Source organism: Palaemon carinicauda, chromosome 21 (assembly GCF_036898095.1).
Source record: "Palaemon carinicauda isolate YSFRI2023 chromosome 21, ASM3689809v2, whole genome shotgun sequence".
In the NCBI taxonomy this organism is placed as follows: domain Eukaryota; kingdom Metazoa; phylum Arthropoda; class Malacostraca; order Decapoda; family Palaemonidae; genus Palaemon; species Palaemon carinicauda.
In genome coordinates this window covers 40,088,041-40,104,363 of record NC_090745.1, presented here as the reverse complement: position 1 = coordinate 40,104,363, position 16,323 = coordinate 40,088,041, and the positions used below count along the sequence as shown (strand labels likewise).

The 16,323-nt window shown below is 35.7% G+C and overlaps 1 protein-coding gene across 1 annotated transcript in view; it reads left to right on the top strand.

Moving 5' to 3' along the window:
• Nucleotides 1-223: 223 nt before the first annotated feature.
• LOC137614850 (protein FAM200C-like) overlaps nucleotides 224-16,323 on the top strand; it is a 34,439-nt gene continuing 18,339 nt past the window's right edge. Inside the window, exons 1-2 of the mRNA XM_068344510.1 lie at nucleotides 224-966; nucleotides 1,059-1,635. Coding sequence (XP_068200611.1) covers nucleotides 224-966; nucleotides 1,059-1,635 — 1,320 coding nt within the window. The remainder of the gene's footprint in view (nucleotides 967-1,058; nucleotides 1,636-16,323) is intronic.

Here is a 16,323-nt window from a genome sequence, read left to right as displayed (position 1 = left end):
AAGAAAAGGACATATCAGGCAGAGTTCCTTAATTATGGCTTCACAGAAATAGAGGACAAAGGACAAATGAAGTCTCAATGTGTAGTTTGTATGAAAGTACTGACTGCCGAGTCTTTCAAAAAGAATCTACTGAAGAAATACTTGGACAAGGTTCATTCACATCTGTCTTCCAAACCACGGGAATACAGTCAAAAGACAGAGACTGGAAAGTAACAAGAGTGCAATGTTTGATCAACGTTCAGCTGCAATAGCTAGTTTTGAAGTGGCATGGTTGGCTGCTCGAAACAAGAAACCACATACTATTGGTGAAAACTTAATCACGCCTGCGGCTGTAAAAATGGCAGAAATAATGTGTGGGCAGAAAGTAGTTAAACAACTGAATACAGTACCTTTGTCTGCTAGAGTTATTAAAGAAAGAATTTCCATCTTAGCAGAAAATGCGAGGGAACAAGCGATTTCTTCAGTAAAAAAAGTAAAGTTTGCCATTCAACTTGATGAGACTACAGATGTAAGTAGCAATTCACAACTGATGGTATACATTCGATATAGGGACTCTGATGAAATCGAAGAAGAAATGTTGTTGTGTTCTCCTCTTGAGTTGAGAACTCGGGGTATTGATGTGTTCAATAAGGTTGATGCATGCTTCAAAAAACCAAGTGTTGATCTGAAGTGGGAAGATTGTATTCCAGTATCAGTTGATGGAGCTCCTGCCATGCTTGGTCACATCAATGGTTTTGTGGCTTTGGTCAAACAACAGAAACCAGATATTCTAGTCATCTATTTTATGATACATCGCCAGGCATTAGTTGTGAAGAATTTGGAACCAGAAGTGGAAGCTGTGTTAAATGATGTGATTAAGAATGTCAATGTTGTAAAAGGGCATGCACTAAATACGAGGATGTTTCGTGATTTATGTGAGGATGGAGAGCCTGAATATTCAACCCTTCTTTTCCATACGGAAGTGAGGTGGCTTTCACGTGGAAATGTCCTGAATAGAGTGTGGGCTCTTAAAACAGAACTCGAAATGTTTCTGACTGATAAAAAACACACACTTGCAGAAAAGTTCAGAAAACAACCTGGCTAGCTCTTCTTGCATACTTAGATGACATTTTTGGACATGTAAACGAACTGAATAAGGAATTGCAAGGAAAGAAAGTCAATCTCCTGTTAGCAAGGGAAAAAATTTCAGCATTTGTATCAAAGCTTCAGTATTGGAACCAGAAAATAAATGCCAATAAGACTGCTGCCTTTCCAAAACTGGGAGAGTTTTTGGAAGACTGTCAAGACTGCAGTCTTAGTGGCATAAAGGAGTCAGTCACAAGGCCCCTGACCAAACTTAGAAATAGGTTCTGTGACTATTTTCCAGAACTTGATTCACATACTGTCAGCTGGGTTGTAAATCCCTTCAAAAGTGAGCTGGCTGATTTACCTGAACAGCCTGAAGGATTGGCAGAAGAGCTTATTGAACTTCGTTCCAGCAATGAAACAAAAATGGATTTTGAGAGCAAGGATGATCTCTCATGTTTTTGGATGTCAAAAACTGCAAAGGCTTATAAAACTGCACTTATGGAAGCAACTAAAGTGCTACTACCTTTCACAACAACCTACCTTTGCGAACAAGGTTTTTCTACCCTTGTAAATCTAAAAACAAAATACAGAAACTGGTTGAATCCTGAAGACAGCATCCTAGTAGCAGTAAATTAAAAAATCCCTGATTTCGAGTTTTTTGTATCCAAGATAAAACAGTATCATTTTTCCAAAGCCTGAGGTAGCTGATATGAAAATATTAAAGATTTCAATCTGTCGTTAAAATATTAAATTTTTAATATTTTCTTAATTATTTTTCGTTGTGTGCCATTCTTATGCCAGAAAGAATAACATAATTTTTCTTTGTGTGCCATTCTTATGCCAGAAAGAATAACATTATTTTTGTTTGTGTGCCATTCTTATGCCAGAAAGGATAAACTTTTTTCCCCATAATAGTGGATTCAATAAAATTTCAATTTGAATTTGAAATACATGATGGTCAGTAGTTTTGATTGTGTGCCATGTAATGCTAAAAAGAGTGTTTTATTTCTGTTTATAAATGTTATTCCTACTTTTTTCCTGTGTGCTATTTCCATGCCGAAAAGACAGACTTTTATTTCCTATGATAGATGAAATTAACAATTGAACATTTTTCCAATATACATTTTTTATCTATTTATTATCCATGAATTCTATATGACTGTGTATACTATAAGTAAATTGGTTTGTCCACTAGAGTACTTCCAAGTGTGGGGGTATATTCATTTTACTAAAAATTCTATTGGGGTAACACCCAAAAAAAGTTACCCGACCCCTATCTTAGGGGGAGCTTTTTGGCGGGAAAAGTTAAAGTTCCTTTGTTCTTCTAAACATAGCTGATGGTAGACCCCTCCACCCCCTTGGTAAGGGTGTTTTACTCCATGTTTTCTGGCAATTTAGACTTTACAAAAGTTTTCACAAAACTTTCGGAACTTATTAATCACAAGAAAACACTTGTTAATCTCGATGTCCAGGTCCGAGATTCGATGACGTCTCTGCTACCATCTGTTATATCCTAATTGTACTTGGTGGAATAATCAGAGATAATACCGATGTCCTTAAACCTTCTTTATTGTCTTCAACCGAAGTTACAGTAATTCTTTTAATCCAATATCTATATACAGACTAGTCAGATAAGTGTTTACATAGTCAGAGGTAAATGTTAACTGCTCTTTGGTAAATGATCACCGACAACATATTTATAAAACTGTTCTACTTTAAACAAGCACTTTGTTATATTACTAATTACAACCAGTTATACTTACTTGTTCTATCATAAATAAATATATATGTAAGGTATATCACTATGTCCGTCTTAGGAAGGAGCCAGCCTCAAAGGAGGAAACGGAGCCGAAGGAGGTCATAGTCCTTGACCATAGTAAAGCACAGGCATTACTAGCGAGCTCGATGAAAGAGAGGGGCTTCACGAACTCAAAGGTGCCAGCTTTGAGTAAGAAGCTTCCCTCTTTTGTGGCCTCTCCAGCCAGAGCCTTTCCCTTCATGGAAAAGGGATATAAGGCAGCCTTGAAGGCGGTGGAGGCAAGGAAACCATGCCCCTCCCTGAAGGAATGCAAGCCGTTATCCCTGACCTTGCCGAACGTGAGTTTGATGAGGAACTTCCAAAGCTGTCGGAGCTTCTCTTGCGCATAGAGCAAGAGACGAAAGAAAGACTTGCGGCATCGATGTCGTTGCAAACAATTTTTAAAAAGCGATGGCAAGTGACCCCAAGACACAAGACACGTTCATGGTAGTGGCCAAAACCCATCTGGCCAGTTACGAAGCATCTCTATAGCTTTATTCAAGCTAGGAGAGCCTGTAGAGAGTTCGTGTTCGCCTTGGCTGCGGTGAGGCACTAGAGACTGATTTCTTCTTGCATATGGGGTAAAGACCTCTTTCCCAACGAAGTAGTTAAAGAGGTAATAAACAAAGCCGCCACGGAGAATAGGAACCTTCTCCAAAAGTGGGGCTTAAACCTTAAGAGAAAGTCTTCTCCGGATGAGGGTCCCCAACCCAAGAAGAAGACAAAAAGGTCTAGGCTATCCTCTCGGCCGGCTAAGCCCTACCGACGGCAACAACAGCAACTTCCTGTGACCGCGGTGCCTCAGATAGTGCCACATCCTCCAACCTCGTACCAGTTGGTACCTCAACAAGTGGCGACACAGTCGCCAGTTTTTAACCCAGCATTTGAAAGGCAGACTTCTTCCTTTCAATCAAAATCTAGAGGAACAGCCAGAGGTTCTTCTAGACGCCCTTCAAGGGGAAGGGGATTCAGGGGAGGACGCGGTCAAGGAGGCAAGGCCCAGGTCCACAACAGCAGAAGCGAGATGCTTCCAGTAGGAGGGAGACTACATCTATTTAGGGATCATTGGACCTTCGATCCCTGGGCCCACAGCCTAATAAAGAATGGACTAGGTTGGTGCTGGAACAGTCCTCCACCTCCATTTCCTCAGTTCTTTCAACAATCTACCCCCGTTCTGGAAGAATATGTCCGAAAACTCAAAGTGAAAAGAGTAATTCGAAAAGTAAAGTCCATCAAGTTCAAAGGCAGGCTGTTTTGTGTTCCAAAGAAGGACTCAGAAACTCAGAGTCATTCCAGACTTGTCGCCACTCAACAAGTTCATAGTGAACTACAAGTTCAGGATGCTCACACTTCAACACAAAAGGACCCTACTGCCCAAAAATCGTCACATCTCCTCCTACCTAGGGTTCAAGTTACAAAGAAGACTTTACGCCTTCAGAACCATACCATTCGGGCTAAACATAGCCCCAAGCATTTTCATGGAGCTTGAGTACGCAGCTGTCCATCAATTATGCTTAAAGAGAATCCAAGTAGTAGCCTACTTGGACGACTAGCTGGTGTGGGTAGCATCCAGGACAGAATACATGTAAGCCTCTAAGATAGTGATCCAGTTCCTGGAACATCTGGGATTCAAAATCAACATCAAAAAGTCTCGACTATCTCCAGCTCAAAAAAATTCAATGGTTGGGAATCCATTGGAATTTGGAGTCACATCAACTTTCCATTCCTGGGAAGAAGAGGAAAGATATAGCAGGCTCTGTCAAGAGAATATTGAAATCCAATCGGATATCAAGACGCGAATAGGAGAGAGTGCTGGGCTCTCTACAGTTTACTTCAATAGATTCAGTGCTAAGAGCACAGCTAAAGGATGCAACAGGAGTCCGGAGATAATACGCATCAAACGCGCGAAGAGATCTGATGAGACCACTACTGACTCGACTGCGAACGCTTCTCAAGCCATGGTCCAAAGCCAACCAGATGAAGATATTAATACCTCTTCAACCTCTTCCCCCGTCAGTTACTATCCATACAGACGCTTCAAAGGAAGGCTGGGGAGGCCACTCTCACCAGAAGAGAATCCAGGAAGCTTGGTCCAATCTTTTCAAGTCGTTTCACATCAACTTTCCAGAAGCCATGGCAGTACTTCTGACACTAATGAAAGTTCTCCTCGCCACTCGAACCATGTAATATTGGTTCTAGACAGCGAGGTGATAGTAAGATGGTTGAATCGGCAAGGGTCGAGATCACCTCGAATCAACCAAGTGATGTTGGCCATACTCCGTTTGGCGGAAAGAAAGAAATGGCACCTGTCAGCAGTTCACATTCAATCGGTGCGCAACGTGACAGCGGACACTCTATCCAGGTTCACACCGATAGAGTCAGAATAGTCCCTAGACGCAGGATCGTTCTCCCTCATCTTGAGTCAAGTCCCGGAACTGCAGATAGACCTCTTTGCGACGAAAGACATCAAATAGAATGTGTCCCCGTACAAGGATCCGCTAGCGGAAGCACTGGACACTATGTCCCTAGACTGGAACAGATGGTCCAGGATTTACCTGTTCCCTCTGCACAACCTCCTTTGAAGGTCCTCAATATGAGATCCTTCAAAAGGAAGGCGGCAATAGTGGCCCACAAGTGGCCAATCAGCATTTAGTTCCCTCTGGCATTAGAACTAAGACTGAAGTTTACCGCTACCGGATCCAACCCTGACTCAGCGAGTGGGTGTCGTTTGTCAAGGCGAAGAAACCAAAAAGAATTCTTGATTGACTTCTGTTTATTTTCTTTATTCACCTTCATGAGTAAGGTTTAGCAGCCAACACATTATCAACGTGCAAGTCTGCCTTGACAAGACCGATACTATATACCTTTTAGGTTGACCTTTCTAAGGACAATTTTTAATAAAATTCCGAAGGTCGGTGCTAAGCTTAGACCTTCAGCGCCTCTAAGACCCATTTCATGGGCACTAAGGTTCCTCATTTGCATTAATTTTGAATAATGAGGAGTGCTCTTTGAAGGATTTTACTCAAAAAGTTATGTTTCTGTTTGCACTCGCTTTGGGGGCTAGAGTTAATGTAATAGTGGCTCTCTTGAAAGGAGAACTGAATCTGTTTCTAGACCCAACGTTTCTTGCCAGGAACAAGCTACCCACCAACAGGTGGGGTCCCTAGAGAATCTGCCCTCTGAAGGAAGATGCATCTCTATGTTCAGTGGAGTGCCTAAAGGTCTATCTTCATAGAACTTCAGACTTTAAGGGAGGACAGCTGTTCAAAGGAGAAACCGCGGGTTCAAATTTACTTCTGAAACAACTAAGGGCGAAACTCACCTATGTTATTCGCAGAGCGGATCCAGACAGTACACCCGCAAGTCGTGATCCGAGCAAAGTTGCCTCTTCCATAAAATTTCTTTAATTATATGGACTTTGAACATCTTCGTTCGTACACCGGCTGGTAGTCTTCCAAGGTGTTCTTTATGCACTATGCGAAGCAAGTGGAGCAACTCAAGAGGTCTGTGGTAACAGCAGGTAGAATTCTTTAACCTTCTGTTTAAATCTGCGAGGAACAGTGTAATTAACTTGGGACGATTAATTAAGAGGGTGGGTGTGTAGTCACAGTCTGTTACTACACACTGAACGACAGGCCACTAACGTGTCCTTATGAACTGTTCCATGGACTTTGGTGAACTATAGCATAATACGGACACTTGTGCCAAGCGTTTCTTACGCTAGTGTAAATAAACAGTAATACAGACTGTATCATTATTATTAATGATGCGATTGAAGTGGCAAATCTGTTTCCTGTTAGACGAAACAATATTTTCTGTTGACTGTTTTCTTTATGCTTTAACGGATATCGTCCACATTTTTTAAATTTTATAAATGTTGATCTGATATGTATGTTTATTAAATTTTTGATAAACTGGTTCATAGTGAACCCTGCGTCTTATTCGCCCACACACATTTTATTAGAAATATACTGAGCATTAAAATTAAAATATGGATAATTTTACCATGGAACGTCTTTTAAGATTGTTCCTTTCTTTAAGCAAAAATCCACTTCCTTAGGAAGGGTTAACGTTGTACCCTAAGGGGATGGTGGTAGAGATGCAAAATTTGTTCCTATACGGATACAACTGTTATCCTATAGCTTAATGAGAGTAGATACCTTGGGGATATGTCAGGAATTCATACTGACATTGGTCACTCTTATACAAACTTTGCTTTATGGTGTATAGGGCGAGATCACTATACAAGCTTGTCATTTTGTCATCCATAGTTATTATGTACTCCTCGAGACTTTTTCCAGAGTCTAGTATGACTCTTCCCTGTAGGGGGCAGGAAGCACTAACATAGTTCATGCTTAGATGAAATGATGTATGACGGTAACATCATAGTTCTCTGGGTCTAGACGGACCAGGAAAATACTTTCTTGAGGGTACGGCACCGGTTGAGAATCCACAGATACAGTAATGCTCTGGTAAACTTTTTTGGGTGAGGTAGCCATGTCGTCCTGAGGGACCCGCCCTTCCTTTTATTGTAAAAGGGCTTATTGACCCCTCCCTATAATACAGTATCTGTAGCACCTCGTATATCGCTACAAGGAATGGAGATGACGCTGCCACCTTCGTCAGATACACACTGGAAACAGAATAGGAGAAATTCCTTGGGAACGGCTCTTTTTTCATTCCCGTTTCAGATTATTGTCACTGTAACCCCTCGAAGCGTTAATACTGTTTGGGGTGAAGATAGGTATGTGACGTGTCAAGAATACGTCCTCTGATATTATGCGATATCCCTGTTAGATTTAATTAGGGATATTTGCTCCAGGAGTTAGAATTCTGGATACCTTAAAGTAAAATTCTCTGGGAATATCACTGTAGTCAAATATACCCTAGGAAGCTACCCTTTAGGAACTTCCATTAGGACGACATTGACTGAGCCCAAAAATATATATATTAGGGTCGCCAGGGCACCAGCCAAAAATAGATTTTTTGCTTCGCTCAAAATCCGTTATATATATATATATATATATATATATATATATATATATATATATATATATATATTATATATATATATATATATATATATATATATATATATATACATATATATATGTATATTTATATTTATATATATATATATATATATATATATATATATATATATATATATATATATATAATATATACGTATATATATAAATATGTATATATATATATATATATATATATATATATATATATATATATATTTTATATATATATGTATATATATATATATATATATATATATATATATATATATATATATATATATATATATATGTGTGTGTGTGTGTGTGTGTGTGTGTGTGTGTGTGTGATTTTAAAAGTCCAATATTACATGTATACGTATTAACAGGAGATAAAGAAGTTGCTAAGAGCAAGGTAATTTAGTCCTGATTACATAATTCATAAAAGATGTATGAAACAATAATTCCATGAATCTTAAAGAGGTATTGTAGATCAAAGTTTTCATTTTCCTGCCACTTATTGTAAATCAAGTAATGGTTGAAATACCGCCATTATATCAATTATGCGAATTATTTTATGCTAGCTTGATTCTAACTCTACTTGATTCCAAGGGGGGGGGGGTGGAGCTCAATTGCAGAGAGTATAACTATATAGTCTACTATGATTGCATACATTTTTTCCACTTAGTTTCGTTTAAAAAGACCGGTATTAATATATTTGAATTTGAACTCAACAATGTGAATTTTCTTGGCATTGTAAAATCAATATCATTTTTAAACAAAAGATATAAAAAATTATAAGGTTCTAGTTTCCAAATCTCTCCCACGATGTAAGATGGCCCTAGAGAGAGAGAGAGAGAGAGAGAGAGAGAGAGAGAGAGAGAGAGAGAGAGAGAGAGAGAGAGAGAGAGAGAGAGAGAGAGAGAGAGAGAGAGAGAGGAAAAATCTCCCCATTTCTCTCCTATTACATCTCTAGACATCACTCCAGGAAGTCGGAACTATGGTGCTTCAATTGTTCTGGCCCTGGAGATCTAATTGATTGGCTAATTAATCCTAAGATTAGACACTAGCCAAAGGAGCCTATTTCTTGGAAGACAGCAAGAAATTGATCAAAGGCAGCTATCACTGCTAGTTTAATGAGTACCAAGTTTTAATAAAATGGTGCAACTTCTTTCATTAGTGTATTCCGTTCGTAGAACCATGGTTCCTTGTAAACTGATTTCCCAGAATAATGTTTTGGAGTAACTTATTCTCTTAACGTGAAGACTCTTTATAAAATATAATTTCGTATTTACTGTTACAGATATTACAAAAAATTTCAAGAACTCTACAAAAATATTCTACATGAATTTTCAAGTATGAAAAACACGTAAAAATGTGCAAAATTTATCATTAATTGAATGCCAAGTAACAAACTACCAATTAGCTACGATGGTGAACATGGGTTGATTTCCATTCTAAGTACAAAATACCTGAATTCGACAGGTATAAGTACAGAAGAATTGTCATTGACTTTTATATTTCTTCGTGGCCAAGTGGCTTAGTCACTGTCTATACAAGCTTGCCGACCAGGGTTCGTTTCCCGGCCGGAGCCAAGCTCTTGTCTTTGTGTGATTTCGCCTGGGGCTCTGATCCCGAGGTCGTTAAGAGAATCCAGACATTAATGTATCAAAAATATATATGGCTTATTTGAATATATATATATATATATATATATATATATATATATATATATATATATATATATATACATAAGTATATGTATATATATATATATATATATATATATATATATATATATATATATATATATATATATATATATATATATATATATATATATATATATATATATATATATATATATATATATATATATATATATATATATATATATATATATATATATATATATATATATATACATATATATATATATATATATATATATATATATATATATATATATATATATATATATATATATATATATATATATATATATATATATATATATACAGTATATATATATATATATATATATATATATATATATATATATATATATATAGAGAGAGAGAGAGAGAGAGAGAGAGAGAGAGAGAGAGAGAGAGAGAGAGAGAGAGAGAGAGAGAGAGATGTGTGTATTATGTCGTTGAGTAAGTTTCACAAGCAGATATGCATAACATAATTTTTTAAAACCTTGTTATATATTGGTTGCAGAATTTTACTCGTTTGGCTCCCATCAGCCTAATTCATTGCATTAAATTGCAAATGGGCTCTTCAAATCTTAATCTTGACCATAAGAATTTTATATACAAAATCCTTAGCTGTAGAAGGTGTCGACGTAAACTCAGAATTGAGTGCTCATCTTCCCTGTGGTCAGAACCGAATACGAGATACCACTGGGAACGAATAGAGTTTTGTCAAATATAATGATGATGCTCTTTGTTGCGTTATAGAAATTTTTTTATTAAAAAAAAAAAAATATATATATATATATATATATATATATATATATATATATATATATATATATATATATATATATATATATATATATATATACATATATATACATGTAATTTATATATATATATATATATATATATATATATATATATATATATATACAGTGTATATATATATATATATATATATATATATATATATATATATATATATATATATATATATATTCATTGCCAATGTTTGCCAATTACTTGATGAGCAGCCTTTGAATCAACATTTTTTATCACTCTATGTGTTATAGGGATGATTTCATTAATAATTTTAGATTTTGATCAATTCATTTGCTAAATATCAACAAAACAAAACCGAATAGTTTTCTCATTTATTCTTTCGAATTTACCTTCCCGCCTTAGATTTCTCTGGTTAGAAAATCTCTTGCTGTTAGATTCTCTATTAGCTAATTTTGAGCTGCATTATAGAACTCGGAAAAGATTTGTTTATACAAAAGTTATTGGGATTACTTGTATATCTTGATATTTGAAGAGAGAGAGAGAGAGAGAGAGAGAGAGAGAGAGAGAGAGAGAGAGAGAGAGAGAGAGAGAGAGAGAGAGAGAGAGAGAGAGAGAGAGAGAGTTCAGTCTCTAATGGCAAGAAGAAAAATATTAGCTTTCAGACTTTTCTGGAACTTCTAATGGTAATTTGAAAGATATTTATGTAAAGTTTTTGCCCTAAAGAATCCGTTTGTAATAGATATTTTGCTGTCTCATGATACCTTAGATATTGAGCATTTAAACTTATGATTTGGCCTAAACCTCCTCCATATTAAAGCAGACTCGGAGGCCTAGTCAATAACTATTAATGACCAGGCAGATAGGCATTGACCGTTCATAAGAGTTCCCGTTCTTATGTTTTCATAATACGACTTTAAAAAGATCCCTCCAAAAATCCCAGTTCTCTTCAGTGGGAAGCTTTTATGTTTTCTGTTCCAGCCACCTACTGCTCTTTTGTGCGAAAAGATTTCTTACTAAAATTAAACCTTTTATTGCAAATATATTCAAATGGAAAATTTACAGAACATGCACTGTACACTGTTTTTAAAACCTACCAGCCAATGGAAATGGGAATGACAAACATATACAAATAGACAAAGATTTCCTACGAAATAATATATAAAGAAAGTAACCAAAACATAGACAGAACATCATACATAATGCTGCTAATCTTATTCTAAAAATGATTTCAAAATCCTGTTTTCTTAACAATCTACTTTGCTCATTTATTTATTTATTTTTTTTTTAAATTCTTGTACTGATGTTCATTATAAACGGAAGCTCAATATGTTTGTGAAACGGACTTTTAAGTACTAAAAACAGGTAGTCTATACAGGAAGAATGATGAAACGAAAACCATAACATAATATATTCTTAGGATTTGAAAATATTTTGGTTTTGTATAACGAAAATGCTAAGTTGGGAAGAAGAAGAAGGACTGAAAATACGAAGAAATTAAAATAAAAATCTTCTAAATAAATACACGCCACGTTGTAAATATGATTCATTTTATATCTTATGACAATAAAGTTCAGTAACAAAACAAAGGACTAAGAAATTTACGAGTAACTGATACATTTATGCAATGCCCATGATATTTAGGATATTTTAAGGAGTTGATCACATTCACCCCCTGAAAGGATAAACAACATTAATTTCAAGTATCGATGCGCATATATATATATATATATATATATATATATATATATATATATATATATATGTGTGTGTGTGTGTGTGTGTGTGTGTGTGTGTGTGTGTGTGTGTGTGCTGAGGCACCGCCGTACAATTAATTCTTTATGCATGTTGCATAAAACTTTCCATAATTTTGCCTATCCTTGGCATTCATATTTTCACAAGCAATACAATATATATATATATATATATATATATATATATATATATATATATATATATATATATATATATATATATATATATATATATAATATATACATACATATATATACTGTATATGTGTGTGTGTGTGTGTGTGTGTGCAAATAAACCGGAAATTTTTTCAAATATTTTGTGAATCCCGATTAATTTCTTCATCGACTTCGTGTCAGGATTCATTCAATATTTTCAATTTCATAGTGTATTTCTTTTGCATCTGAGCATGACGTGCTCCTGTGAGTTCTTTTTAATGAGAATATAGTCACATAATTGATAGGTATGAATATCCAGTCTCATGATGTGAAATACCAAGTGAAAAATAAACCGTGGTTCAACAATGATTGTAGACATGCTTATCTGGAGAAGCGGGAGGCCTGTCATCTTTAGAAGAGTAGCGGACCAGATTTGACTTAGCATAACTGTACTCAGCTAAGAGCTGTTGCTCAGAGAGTTTATGCTTCAACTGAAATGGCATAAAGGTTTGTCATAAAATAAACCCTCACTAGTACAACCCAAGAACATAAGTGGTGTTCTACCATTAAATCTGTTCTGTGAAATATAGACTTAACAGTTCCACCTTTACTCAAACAAGACGGCTCTGTCACTCTATCCATAGGAAAAGGTAACCCTTTTCGCAAATGTGTTTGACAATAAGCAGAATAATGATAAACTCGACATTCCTCATTCCTGTTTTCCTGAGGCTAAAGAAACTATTTTTTAGCATTTCTGTCTGTGAAACTAAAACTCTCTTGATGGACCTCCATGATTTGCTTATGGATGTGTTGATCAAAATGGTATTTTTCCAAGTTGATTTCTTTTTTCATTCCTAAGTTGTCTGTTATTGTTTGCAAGTTAGTAAGAAGAATCTTTCAGCACATGTTGGAGAATTGGTAATGTTACTCTATTGAGTGAATATGTTTTGGTAGCTCTAGCCCCGGTGATTACCTCCCAATTTCCATAACTCTAATATCATCTAAAGTTTTTAAACTTCTTTTGGCATAATGACCAAAAAGGAATGTAGAAGGAAATCATCTGTTCCATAGTGTGGGATTTGGCTTTTGTAAAGGCCTTGAAGCTTGTAGATATAGTCCTTACAATCCTCAATGCTTAACAGAAATCCCTTGATTGTGATTAGGAAGTTTGTATGATTTGCCTAAATTTTAGTGCTGCCTTTGCGGCCCTTGATTTCAAACTGAAACATTCGGGAGTAAGTGGAAAGAGTTGTTGTTGATGGGAACCATAGTGAGTATAGGAATGTGATATATGGTGTTTCTCAGGGTAGTGTCCATGGCCCATTATTCTTCATGCTGTATGGACATATGTGATTTTGGTATGATTGTTGGTAGGTTGAGGGTAGTGGCTCCTCAACATTCAGATCTCAGCATTGATTACGTTTCATTAACTCTGTTTCTTCTTCAATTATACCAAAAAAATAGGCTTATTGAGAAAGTCCTTTAATATTTTCGGCTATCAGTCTATTCTGAAAAAGTATTTTAATTCTTCCGTTCTGCCCTGTTTGGAGTATTACTCTCCTTTTGTTGGTCTTCGGCTGCTGAATCTCACCCTAGTTTGTAGAGCAAAAAATTACGGTCAATTGAATTTCCTATTCCTTATCTAAATATTAATCTCAGGCACCGCCGTACAATGAATTCTTTATGCATGTTGCATAAGACTTTCCGTAATTCTGTCTATCCTTGGCATTCATATTTTCCCAAACAATACCATCCTGCACATATCACTAGGAAAGCAGTTAATTCTAACGGTCTTTTCTTCTCTATCATAAGGCTCAATACTACTCAGTATTCTAGAATTTTTATTTCAGCTAGGACCAGATTGTTGAACGATCTTCCTAATAACCCATTTTAATCGATGAAACTAGAAGTTCAAACTTACAGCGAATATTTTTATTTTGCACAGGGTAGCATTAGGCTCTCTTCATAGTTTAAATGTGACACGTCTACTTAACGTTGTTACGGAACTTAAAACATTATGGATTATTTATCAAATACTTTTCATGTAGTTTATTTATTTACCTCTTTACTTTCCTCACTTTTCCTGACTTTTCAACTAGGGTTGTAGCTTGGCTAATAATAATAATAATAATAATAATAATAATAATAATAATAATAATAATGGGTATAAAAATCCATAATTATATGTGTTGTATGTTTAAAAATAGCAGGAGCTTTCGCACTTTTTTCAAAGTGCCTTTTCAGCTGAGAATTAAAAAAGTTTTACAATGTTTAAAAGGTAAACTAAAAAAATATGGCAATTGCAGGATAAAAGTAATTAAACCAAAGTAGTTGTTGGAGCTAAAACCTCAGATTAAAAAAAAAAAAAAAAAAAAAAAAAAAAAAAAAAAAAAAAAAAAAAAAAAAAAAAGGTGTAGCAGTTTTCTAACAAGTGAACAGTCTTCATGTTAAAATAGCTAGTCACCGGGTAACTGGATATTTTACCGTCTATTTCGGATCCTCCCCGATCGTCTTGGTGCCGGTCTATTTCCCATAAGATTGATGTAGGTATCCTACACTTGTGGCTCTCCGTTGTTGGTGGTATTAAGGCTCTGATCAATATTATCAATTTCATATTTCTAAAAATCATATCTTCCTGATTAAAACATTTATTATTATTAAACACGTCCATTACATGAATGAAGGCTCCCTCAACTACCCTCTTACGTCCAATATCTGAGTCTTTATATATTATTTTGGTATTATTAATATCTACTCTATGGTCGAGATCTAGAGAACGACTACTGTAGGTACAGCACTGTTTTGGAAACCAATAGAGCAAGACCATCTATGTTCTTGCAAACGAATTTTCAGCAATCCTGACATGGAATAACGTAGACCCCCTTTTCTTTTATGTTCCTGTACTCTTTATTTTTGGTTACTTTACGCCTAATGGTATTATTGTAGCTAAAAGGGATATCTAATTACACTCATCAATTTTTTTAGATTATCAAGGCTAGGGGAGAACTGAAGAACTGACATGCTAGTTGGATCTCTTTCAGTTTTATTTGAAGGGCAGTAAAATCTCTTCCTTGCTTTGCTAAGCGATTTAGTAATGGCAAACCTAGGATAACCTAATTTCAGAAAAGTTCAAAAAAATTATTGATTCCTGCATCAATGAACTCGTGGTCACAAATCCTAAATGCCCAACCATTTAAATTAGTTATCCTATTTTCCTGTACTTGTTTTGAATGAAAGGTAAAGTTGTGGATGTAAGTCTCTGTGTTGGTATTCTTACGATAAACGTTAAAACAGAATCCATTGTCGCCATGGTGGACCAAGACACCAACAAAGGGCACTTTGTCGTTCTCTTCGAATTCTGTCGTGAATTTTATAGATGGAATGAAGTTAATAAGAATATTTAAGAATTGCTTAAAGCAATTTTCATGTTGGTATATTATAAAAATGGTATCTACATATCTAACCCAGAAAGGGGCAGCAACTGAATGGGTATTAACTGAAGATATTCTGATTAAATCATATCATAACTTTCTGTAAAGGGCAAACGTCTCTTTGAAAGACAGTTACCCAAAGTACCCTGAACATCGTTTGGTAAATTACTAACGCTAAATCCAGATGCCCATTTCTTCATTAGTTCATTTGTCATTCCTTTTGGGTCATGATGCTCAATATTTTTCCTTCTGATCGCTCTTACTTTATTCCCATGATTCCATACACCACTTAGAGACGTCATAAACGATACCTTCTTTAAAAAGCGGTCACAGGGCTTGCCTTTGGTTGGGTAGAGAAGGAAGGACGTGTTTTCAAGTGCTCCTGTATTTCTCAACTTTTGAGATTATCCCAGGGTCTTTTTCTCGTTTTTGTACTGTTCCAGCAGTACATAAAAGGTGATGTGATATAATCGTTGTTTCAAATGTTATGTGTGCCAAGACAGTGTTGTAATTTAGGTAATTTTATACACATTTAAACACCTAGCAAAACAGATTCTTGGAGGTGAACGAGTGTGCTCTGGGGTGATTTGTTTCGGCTGTTAGGGGCTCGCAGTGTCTCCCTCTTCT